General features: G+C 42.1%; 1 protein-coding gene across 3 annotated transcripts; it reads left to right on the top strand.

The window, feature by feature from the left end:
* Positions 1–648: 648 nt before the first annotated feature.
* On the top strand, positions 649–9,700 carry TMEM254 (transmembrane protein 254). 3 transcript variants are annotated; one of them, XM_065922714.1, is made up of 4 exons: positions 649–770; positions 2,113–2,216; positions 2,396–2,455; positions 8,012–9,700. In XM_065922714.1, exons 1-4 carry the CDS (start codon positions 702–704, stop codon positions 8,130–8,132), a joined length of 354 nt encoding a protein of 117 aa, XP_065778786.1. In that variant the 5' UTR covers positions 649–701; the 3' UTR covers positions 8,133–9,700. The 3 variants fall into 3 exon arrangements, with proteins under 3 accessions (XP_065778786.1, XP_065778784.1, XP_065778785.1); XM_065922712.1 differs by having other exon boundaries at positions 676–806; XM_065922713.1 differs by lacking the exon at positions 649–770 and adding an exon at positions 829–1,164.
* The last annotated feature ends 1,947 nt before the right edge of the window (positions 9,701–11,647 follow it).

Below are 11,647 nucleotides of genomic sequence, written 5' to 3'. Positions count from 1 at the left end.
ATTCAATCCCACTCCGGAATGTATCTGGAGGAAAACATGATCCAAAAGGATACACGCACCCCAATATTCCCTGCAGCACCATTTACAATAGCCAAGACATGGAAGCAATCTAAATGTCCATCTAGAGAGGAAGGATGAAGATGTACATATATACAGTGGGATGTCAGTCATTAAAAAGAATGAAATAATGCCATTTGCAGCAACATGGACAGACTTACAGAGTGTCATACTGAGTGAAGTAAGTCAGAGAGGGAAAAATATCACTGTACATCACTTATATGTGGAATCTAAAAAGAAATGATACACACGAACTTACTTACAAAACAGAATGAGATTCACAGACTTAGAGAACACCCGAAAGTATCACAACATTGTTGCTCAGCTATATATACCCCAATACAAAATAAAAAGTTGAAAGAAAAAAAAAACTAGACCCATAATTATCGGAAGCATAACGCACCATCTATTCCAACACCATTATCTTAAGCTCCACAAACTCAGAGAAGTTGGGGGGGGGGGGGTCTCTCCTGCAAGATGATGACCAGCCCACCAGGCCAGAGTGGGTGCGGACTCTTTCCAAGTTTCAAGCCCACAGACTCTTCTCCTCTAGGGGAGAGAAGGGAGGAGCTTTTGCCGCGGCCCCGCCCCAGCCTTGTCTTTATCTCCCCGCGCACTGCGGGTGGCCTGCCGGGCATCTCAGGATGTGTGCTGCAGCGATGGGGAACGCGAGAGAAGATGAGACCTACTTCCAGAGGAGCAGTCTGTTCTGGGTTACTGTCATCATCCTCTCTTTTGGCTATTACACAGTAAGGACAGTGGGCCCGAGGAAGGCTAGGTGAGGGGCTGGAGTGCTGCCTGGAGCTGCAAGATCCCACCTGGAGCCGTGGAGAGGCGGCAGGCGCATTCGCGGCTCTCGCGAGCTCTGAGCCAGGGGACTAGACCCGGGAAAGAAACGCAGGCGCACTCGTCTGTCTGCGCATTTCGCCTGTGTTGAGATCTTGAGAAATCAGCTGCCCACGCTTTCCCTCCCTACCCCATGACTAGGTGACTAGATCTTTCAAAATGGTGGCGAAGTCGGAGGCTGGCGGGGCTGCTGCCTCCTACTTCCGTGTAGCCAGACCCCTGCCGTCGCTGGTCACAGTCCTGGTGCTGGGATATTTCGGGGTAAGGTGTAGTACTGCGCGGCGCTTTTGTTTTGGCCCGCCAGGCTCCCGTAGAGCGAGGGGCACTGGGGAGGGGGAAGGAGGGAGGTCTTGCGCTTGCGCGTCTGGCGGTTGCCTAGGTAATTGGCGTAAGCGGAAGTTCGGTGGGCTAGTCAGGTTTTCGCTTGGAAATGTTCCTGCCTTTGCGTCTCCAAGGTTAGTAGGACTTATTCAAGTCTGAGTACAACTAGAGGAGAAAGAGACCAAGTTGACAGTTCTAGGCCTGCCAAGTCAAGATAGGGCTTCCAAAGCAGAATGTTTGAGGCAGTTGGAATTGCTTGGAAAATGGGGATAAACCTAAAGGTTGGGTAGAATTTAAGTGGTAAGAAGGGATAGAGAGGATGTGCATATTATGACATAGATGTAAAATCAAGAAGACAATCTCTACTGAGAGGAGCAGGAACTTTTTTTTGAGAGACAGAATTCATTTAAAGAATACAGTGAAAGTGAAAGTCGCTCAGTCGTGTCCGAGTCTTTGCGACCCCATGGACTATACACAGTCTGTGGAATTCTCCAGGCCAGAATACTGGAGAGGGTAGCCTTTCCCTTCTCCAGGGGATCTTCCCAAACCAGGAATTGAACCCAGGTCTCCTGCATTGCAGGCAGATTCTTTACCAGCTGAGCCGCAAGAAGATACCCAAAACAGTGCGTTGCAGACTACTACATTGTGGAATTCAGTAAGAACAGAAGTCAGCTAATCTGGGCACTAAGTCTGATAACCACATAGTTTCCTTGGCAGAAACCTTCCACTGGAATGGCTTTTTAAAAATAGAATTCAAGAATTGAAGCCCATATGGCTTGGTTCAGAGTTACTTTGGTCTGTTATTTGTTCTTGAAGAATCAGGATTATTTCATAGCCTTGGTTAAAAATACATTTAAGTGATCTAAAAGCACTCTGGTTCTCTTTCAGTGGATGGTCTTCTGGCCTGAGAGTATTCCTTATCAGAGTCTGGGACCCCTGGGCCCCTTCACTCAGTACTTACTGAAGCATCATCACACCCTCGTGCATGGTGGGTAAGTAAAGCTCCAGAAATGGAATGTGGTCCCCACAGCTCCCGTCTCCCTGGAAGGCCCATGGTTGCCTTCTAAAAGTGGTGCTCGTTCATATTAAAGCACCTTTGTTTTGGAGGTTTTTCTGTTAGATCTCATGAGCAGAGGACCATCACCTTAAACTAGGCTGACTTTTGTTTCAGGTATTGGCTTTCCTGGATGATTCACGTAGGAGAGTCCCTGTTTGCCATTGTATTGTGCAAGTAAGTGTTTTAATAGCTCTTTGTTGCTTTTCTCTTGGTATCTAACATAAGTTAAAAGTAGCTACATTTCAATAATTCATGCGCTTGTAGGCTGAGAACACTCTCAGGATAGAGTTGAAGTCCCACACGTAATACTGAGCTTCACTCAGTTCTCAGAGACAGTACTCAGTAAATAGTTAATGAATGAATTCATTTCATTTGTATTAATGAGTCAATTATTTAGTCATTTAATTTAGATAATTTTTTTTCTTTTTTTCTAAAATCTCCCTGTAGCCCCAACTAGAAGGAAAGAGTAGGAGGCTGCCTTCTATTTTGAAAAAGAGCTGTATTGACCTAGCCCAATGACTCTCAACCCCTAGTTTTGCAACTGAATCACCTGAGGAGCTTTCTTAAAATTCACCTCTTTGGTTTCCGGACCCAGAGATCCTAATCTGGTAGGCCTTGCTTCAGGCATAGGAATGTGTTATTTTTTTTCAAGTTCTATAGATGATTCTGGGGTGCAATGAAAGCTAAAAGTCCTGTGACTAGGCCCTCCTCAGCAAATGCCAGTGTAAATAATAAATGTGAGAAAACTAGAAAAAGCTTTTCTCTACATTTAGACTTTATGTAAGCATACACAGAAAGTAAATGGTTATAGTAATGCCAGATTACTTTGAGTTTTTTTCTTTGGCTCAAGATTAATTACCACCTCTGTTTTTGTGGTATTACTTCTAAAAGTGGAAAATAAGATACTTTATTATGTTTTAATAATAAAAATAATTAATACTTCTTGGGTGCACACGATGCCAGACAACTGCTAACTGACTTAAATACATGTTACTCCACCTTCTGTTTTACTAAACAAGCTGGACTTTCTGGGGGAGGAGCATAAAGCAGCTTTATTTTTTTAACCTCTCTCCAATCCCCCATGGATTATTGTCTGCCTCCCACCGTAGCCCTGGATAAAATCTAAAGCAGGTCCATAGATTGTTCAGTCACTATCTGATATTTTCAAGTCAAGTTTTAAAGTTATTAAAACTATGAACTTTTTATCAAATTCAGTACAAATGTTCTTCAGCCAAGGCTCAGCAGGCCGCCATGGGGAAGACGGTGTAATTGACGTCTTCACTCTCATTCTAACTTTGTTCCCTGCTCACTAGCAGTAGTTGTTTATGGCCCCTTGGGGTGCCGGAAGTATATGTAAAGGAAGCAGGGTATGATCTGCCTTGTGATCAGGCAACTGGATGATGTGGAAGTTGCATACCCATTGTTGATTTTTTCTCTCCAAAGGGTCCCTGGTGGATTTTTGAGAAACCACCCATCACCAGGGATCTCCCTTCCACAGTTCCCTTGATGGTTCCTTCAACCTTAGTCAGCATGTCACTTAACACTTCACAGTTTCCCCTTAGGGTTGATGATATTTTCCTCTTATTTAGGTTTCTTCTGCCCTTTAGTTAGGCCTCTGGGGCAGGGTCGCTTTTAAGCCCATGCATACCAGTGCCCTTCCATAAGACCTGTAAGGCTCACAGTGACAGCTTTCTTATCCCTCCATTGGGATAAATCTGCAGGTGTGTGCCGTTTCCTGCGCAGCCATGTATCCTATCAGGCAGCTCTACTGGTATTTAAACTTGTGAGTCAGATGTTAACCCTCCCCCAAATCACAGGGGACTCTTGTCAGGCTCTTTGAATGGTTCTTTTGAAGCTGCTTTTCAGGGTGACTTGTGATAGGAGATGCCACAGCACCAGTACCTCTTTCTGAAATCCTCTTCACTTCTCAATGAGAGCTCAGCTTGGAGGTGTGCAGTCCAGCCCTCCAAATTAGAGTGTTGGAGTACATGACACCTATTTTGCAATTGGCATATGAAGCCTCTAATGAAAACGAAAAGACTCGAATTGAACATCCAGCTCTCCAGTTCTCTGAGAGGAAGCAGGAGAACAGGCACTGAGAGGTTAGGGCACTGTTCTCATGTTCCTGAAATCATTTATGGACTAACATGTTGCAGTATATCATTGGTCACTGTAAATCAGAATGAATATTCCTTTTATGAATGAATGAATACATTTAAATGAAAAAATCACTAAATGTGTTGTAAGGCAGAATAAAGCAGTTTTTCTCCAATTAAAAAAAAAAAGAATCATGAAAACATGCAGAACATTTGTAGCCCTCGACCCCAAATTCCACTGTCCAGCAACAGAAAGGAATTGATGAATTCTATTTAACTAGACATAAGATTGGACTAGATGTTTGACTTTATAGCTGCCATATATATATACATAATAGACACAAACTTCTATAATTTTTTCTATTGTCGTATATGCCTATTTTCCCATGTCTATACCTGTAAATTGAACTCATTCATTTCATTAGTACATAATATATAGATGTGTCCTAATGTATTTAACAAATCTTCCTTCTGATGGACTTTTAAACCTCTAGCTTTTCTAAACTATTATAAATAATTCTGTGTGAATGAATTTCTTGTATGTCCTGACCCACTGTGATATATATTTCACCTTTTTATTGTTTGGTGGTAGAATCTATGAATATAGTTGATGCTTATCTACTGACCTCACACCCAGTGATCTTGGTAAATTCATTTTTGAGTTCTAATTGTTCAACATTAATGATTTAAAAGATTCCTTTACATTTTCTAGGTACCCAGTTTTATTTCTTCCTTTCAACTCCATATACCTTTTATTTAAATTTTCTTCATTGCACTAGCTAGTAATGAAAGGTTGTTGCTGAGTAGTGAAGAGATGCTGGGATTCTCAGTTTCCAGAGGAGAGAATTCAGTCTGGGGCCAGTGATAAGGTTTGATTGCTCAGAGGCTTTATTTTTGTGTAATAAAGTTTTGTTAAAGTATAAAAGAGATAGAGAAAGCTTCTGATACAGACATCAGAAGGAGGCAGAAAGGCTACTGCTAGCCTTTAGCAGTAAGTTATATACCTATTGAAAGTGAAAGTGAAGTCGCTCAGTCGGGTTCGACTCTTTACGAACCCGTGGACTGTAGCCTACCAGGCTCCTCCATCCATGGGATTCTCCAGGCAAGAATACTGGAGTTGGTTACCATTTCCTTCTCCAGGGGCTTCCCAAGCCAGGGATCAAACCCAGGTCTCCCGCATTGGAGGCAGATGCTTTGACCTCTGAGCCACCAGGGAAGCCCATATACCTATTAGCAAGCTGTTAATTAGAGAAAGGAGATGTCTCAAAACTCAGAGTGGCACCAAAGCCCCTCACCCACAACATGCATTTTGAGATAACATTGGCACCAGGTGAGTCATCCCAGGCCATAAACCGATTGACATGAATCTTGAAAAGACAGGTTTCCAACTAAATATGTAGTTTCATTAACATAGATTAGGAGAACAGTGTATGAGTAAAACATATAGGTTTGTTGAGCCCTTATCGGTTATGGAACCAGATGCCATGATCTTAGTTTTCTGAATGTTTCTGAATGTTGAGTTTTAAGCCAGCTTTTTCATCTGGTCCCATCACTTCATGGCAAATAGATGGGGAACCAGTGGAAACAGTGACAGACTTTATTTTGGGGGGCTCCAAAATCACTGCAGATGGTGATTGCAGCCATGAAATTAAAAGACGCAAAAAAAAAAATAATGATAAAAGACGCTTGCTCCTTGGAAGAAAAGGTATGACCAGCCTAGACAGCATATTAAAAAGCAGAGACATTACTTTGCCAAAAAAGGTCCGTCTAGTCAAGACTATGGTTTTCCAGTAGTCATATATAGATGTGAGAGTTGGACTATAAAGAAAGCTGAGCACTGAAGATTTGATGCTTTTGAATTGTGGTGTTGGAGAAGACTCTTTGAGAGTCCCTTAGACAGCAAGGAGATCCAACCAGTCCATCTAAAGGAAATCAGTCCTGAATACACTGGAAGGCCTGATGTTGAAGCTGAAACTTCAATACTTTGGCCACCTGATGTGAAGAACTGACTCATTTGAAAAGACTCTGATGCTGGGAAAGATTGAAGGCAGGAGGAGAAGGGGATGACTGAGGATGAGATAGTTGGATGGCATCACTGACTCAACGGACATGAGTTTGAATAAACTCCGGGAGTTGGTGATCGACAGGGAGGCCTGGCATGCAGCAGTCCATGAGGTTACAAAGAGTCCAACATGACTGAGCAACTGAACTATCAGTTCTGAGTCTTAAGCAGAACTGACTTGAAGAAAGACAGAGTCTAGGGTAAATACATTGTTCATTAATATAGCTTAAGACAAACATTTCCATCAGAAAAACGCATTGGTTACCTCAAGGTTTGAAAACAGTTAAGTTCAGGTGGAACCAGGTGTCATCATAGCAACACAGAATTTTAAGAGAAACCTTTTTAAATTTGTATAGAAAAGGGGAAAAAAATATAACACTAGTAGTTTGTTTCCTGGCCACTTAAGAGAGAGATAAAAAAATGTCTGACACTTGTAGCCTATTTCCTCTGTTTGGAGACCCCTGGCCTTCCTGCCTGTTACCCTCTCAGTAACCCAGTTCACTGTCAACTCAAAGTGGTAACAGTAGGCATCCTGGCCTTGTAAACTTTCAACACTCTGCCTCATGTTTTTTCTAGAGTTGTATATTGTATAGATCTTCTATCAGATTAAAGTTCTGTTGTCGTAAGTTTTCTAAGAACTTGTATTAAAAGTGGATGTTGAAATTTATCAAATGCTTTTTCTGCATTTTTTATGATCATAACAATTTTTTCCTTTAATCTGTTAGTATAGAAAATTATATTGTATTTGTATCTATTTTTTAAAATATATGAGACTTATTTATATACAGATGAAACTGTAGCAAGTCAGTCACTTGAACTGGGCCATTTTCTTTTGACCTTGGTGTTAAGCAGTTTAGTTTGAATGGGTGTATAAACAGTATTTATTATTTCCATGTGCCAAGCCCTTCACTAACCACTTTGTGTAACTTATCTCAAGGTGAGATAAATACTATTCTTCCTGTTTTTTTAGATGAGGAAACTGAGAGTGAGTGAGTGACTTGCCCAAGGTCATGCTGGTAGTTGGCCAAGCTAGGATTTGTTGTTGTTGAGTTCCTAAATTGTGTCCGACTCTTTTTGCTACTCCACAGATGGTAGCCCACCAGGCTCCTCTGTCCAGGGGATTTCCCAGGCAAGAATCCTGGAGTGGGTTGCCATTTCTTTCTCCAGGGAATATTCCCAACCCAGGGATGGAACCCGGGTCTCCTACACTGGCCTCACTGAGCCACCAGGGAAGCCCAAGCTAGGGTTTATATCTAATCTGTCTTCAAAACACTTGCTGTGAAGCCGTCCCAGTGATTTTTTTTAACCCTATATGCTCATCAAATCATGTGAGAAATAGTTTCTTAATATCATCCCCTAGGCAGTAGCCAGACTTTCTCAGGGAGGGGTGTACCCTCCTACATGCATAAGAAAAATTAAACGAACTAACCATTCAAGTTAATAAGTGGGAGGAAAGTGCAAAATAAACCCAATGAAAGTAGGTAGAAGTAACGCATTTTTAAAAACTGACTCATGTGAAACCATAACACTTAAAGATGCTGGTGGATAGACTTTTCTCTTTTCTCTTTTTAGGTCAAAAGGCATCACAGACGCCAGGACCCAGCTGCTGTGGTTCCTACAGACGTTCCTTTTCGGGATGGCGTCTCTCTATTACTTGATTGCTTTTAGACCAAAACGCCAAAAACAAACTTAAAAAAGATATCCAGAAAAACTGAATCACTTTATTGTACACTTGAAACTAATATAATATTTTTAACCAACTATACTTCAATTTAAAAAAAAAAAAAGAGAGAGAGAAAATATAGCATATAAAGTTCCTAGGGGGAGAAAAGAAGATATTCAAAAGCTTTCTCTATACTTTGATATACAGCCTCATCTTTTTTGAGGGGTGCTATGTTTACTTGATCTTCCTACTTTCTAGAAAGTTAAGGCCCTCGAGTTATTCATGATCCCTTCGTCAGCTCTAGTTAAAGTTAAGTAGATCGTAGGAAAAGATTTTAGCTTTCCAATTACGCAGACTAACGTATTTGGCAGAGCGCTCCCAGGGACCTTCCTGCGGTCCTTGGCTGCACTGACATTCTCCCTGTCACCTGCTTTAAGCCACATACTAAGTTTGGGATACCTTTGCTCACACCTTCTGATTAAAACACCTTACCCTTAGCACCACCATCTTATCAGCTCTCCTTTCCTCCAATTTTCTTCTACCCACTTGGTCCAAAATAGAGTGAGGCCTACACAGCACATCAATTCCACCCACAGTTATTAGACACCTGTGAGGCAGGATCTTCTCTCAGGCTTCCATTTCACATTACAGAGAAAGATAAGACAAACAAGTGCCTGGAATGGGCTGGGCTGAGCAGTGACACAGGGGACATGCTAGGAATCCATAAGAAAGGATTGGAGAATGCCTTTTCTTCCCTCCCAGCCCGAAGTGGTGTCTCCTTTCACTCGGGCCCTCCGACACAGCGCTCTGCAGTGAGCAGGGTCTGACGGCCACTTTCAGGTCAGGACCGCACTGAGACAGCTGCTTTTTTAACCTTAACACCTGTCCCACTGCCTCACACAGTGTTTACTCTGATTTCACTTTGCACTAGGTTCAGCAGCATTCCAATTTTTATCTGAAAACTGCAGGACCTGTTCAGTGTACACCTGTCTCAAGAGAAAAGCAGAGGACTGCCCTTGACTCCCATCTTTCTGTGGGTCTCCTTCAGTGTGGGAAACCTGTATCTTTTCCACACTTTCCTATCCTTAATTACTTTTCTTCAGACTCTGTAGATGTGTCCTTCCCTTTCTGACTCACTCAGCCATTCCTGTTCTAGAGAGCCTAGCTCATGGTTCTCCAGCTAATGACTACCTCGCTCATTCACCTGGCTATCTCTTATGACTACTAACTGGTTGGGGCAGAAGGGTTATTGACTGTCACCTCTAGGAGATCGTAGGGTTCCTTTCCTGAAGTCCCCCCTGCTTGTAGGTTCACTAGGAACTAGACCTTGTTTTTTTTCCATAACACAGTACGTCATGTTATTTGTTTTAAACTAATATTTGTGAGAAACAGATCCCTCTCCCTGCTCCCCCCAAAAAAGAGGCTCCAAGTAAAACCACAGCCATGAAAGATGGTAGACTATGAATTGCTTTTGGTGGAGAGTGACTTCTGCACAAAAATCCGGGTCTTTCCCACTGCTTCTTTTGTGATTGAGGGATTATTAGTGGTTTCAAGGATAATTTGGCAGATTACTGAATAAAATGTGAGTTGTATCTCCAAGTAAATGCTTTTCTGGTATGTCAGTTTTTTATGCATTGTCACACATTTGATACTATTCTTTCTCCAACTGACTCTATTCTGGAACTATTTGTAACAGGGTTTTGTTTGTTTTTTTCCTACTGCAGACAAAATGCAGGGGATTTCCCTGGCCATCCAGTGGCTAAGACTCTACGCTCCCAACGGGCCCTCTCGATGCAGGGGGCCCAGGTTCGATCCCTGGTCAGGGAACTAGATCCTACATGCCACAACTAAGATCCTTGCTTGTGTTTCAAGAGCTGCCTATAGTCCACATAACTCCTCCACATATACCAAGTCATGGGTGGATATGAGCATCTCCTTTCACTGTAGGATTGACCTCCTTTTGTTTCTATTACATTTCATTCGGTTTGACACAGTCTACGCAGTAAGTAAATGGAGTACTGTTTTTAAAGGCAGAAAGTATAAAATGCTGTAATCTTATTTGGGGTATTATCGTGGCTTAGAGCAAAACACGGATTATAGCAAACAGTATGGGTCGTTGATTTTTTGGACCCATAAGCTGCATCCCATGGGGTGAAGTGACACACAGAGGCCAGACTAACTGGATCTCATGTTCCTCTCCTCCCTCTCCCACAGCCCAGGAGTTTAGGAGTAAGCCTGTGAAGCAAACACTAAACATAGAGACATCTTGGACTTGTGTTGCAGTCACAGTGGTTATATGGGAGAAACATCTATGTGCAGAAATACCAACAGCAAGTAGAGTTTGGAAGAACGAAGAAGAAAGGACCAATGGGAGGAACAAAAACAAAACTAATGACCTTGTTACCAAAATCATGGCTCCCTGTCCACTAATGCCAAAAAGAAATACAGAGAAAGAGTTTGGAGGAAATAGGAAAGAGCAGCTTTATTATTTTTGCCAGGCCAAAGGGAAGCACAGCAGGCTAGCACCTCAAGAACTGTGCCCTATCCTTCTCAGGAAGAGGGAGAGGTTTTATACCCTTTAGAAAGTCTTGGGTTTTTTTTCTCTTGCAAAGTTTCAGAATGGCCACAGGTGGCATCAGATAATTCAGCAACCAGGACTTGTCTCCCTGAAGTTATTGGCCCATGACCTTTTTTCTTAAATGCAGAATGCTACAAGAGAGTGTTGGAGAAGGAAATGGCAACCCAATCCAGTACTCTTGCCTGGAGAATCCCAGGCACAGAGGAGCCTGGTGGGCTGCCGTCTATGGGGTCACACAGAGTTGGACACGACTGAAGTGACTTAGCAGCAGCTGGTTTTACATTTGGAGAAGGGAATGGCAATCCACTCAAGTATTCTTGCCTAGAGAATTCCACGGACAGAGAGGAGTAATGAGCTCTGTGAAGGACAAGTCCAGTTACAAGTGTTTGTTAGTAGTAACAGCTAAAAAATAATGTAGATTATTTAACTCTTGTAGGCTTGTTTGGCTGGTATGTGCCAAAGGCTGTTCACTCATTTCTGTTTTTGTTGCAACAACCTCACAACTTAAAAACAGGCCACATTTATAAACTAACACTGTTCCCTACATTCAACGTGTTTATGACTCCATGCAATCCAAATCCAAACATATTTTATAAGCCATGGTTTTAAAACAAATCTTGAGGTTATATTCCAGATGTGTAAAGAGGTTCTTTAGCAAAACAACTTACCATCTGGGGGCCTGCATGTATTTACACGGAGGACATGAAAGCACCAAAGAGATACTGGAGAACTTGCCTTTGAGGTTAGAGTACAGAATGCAATCACATCTTCAGAATTATCCAGGGCCCTTGCTGGAACCTTGTTAATTAAAGCTCTTAGTTGAGCAATTTGGCTTATAAAAAATATATAAATATTTTTCCTTCCCTTCTTTACAAACAAACAAAAAAAATCTAGTGCAGTCAAGTAATACATGAACCTATGAGACCCTTCTCTCTGCAAGGCTCCTTATCCACATTGAATTGGAAAT

This window comes from Muntiacus reevesi, chromosome 2 (assembly GCF_963930625.1).
Source record: "Muntiacus reevesi chromosome 2, mMunRee1.1, whole genome shotgun sequence".
Classification (NCBI taxonomy): Eukaryota; Metazoa; Chordata; class Mammalia; order Artiodactyla; family Cervidae; genus Muntiacus; species Muntiacus reevesi.
The sequence above is the reverse complement of the archived record's forward strand: the minus strand, read 5'-3'. Positions and strand labels throughout refer to the sequence as shown.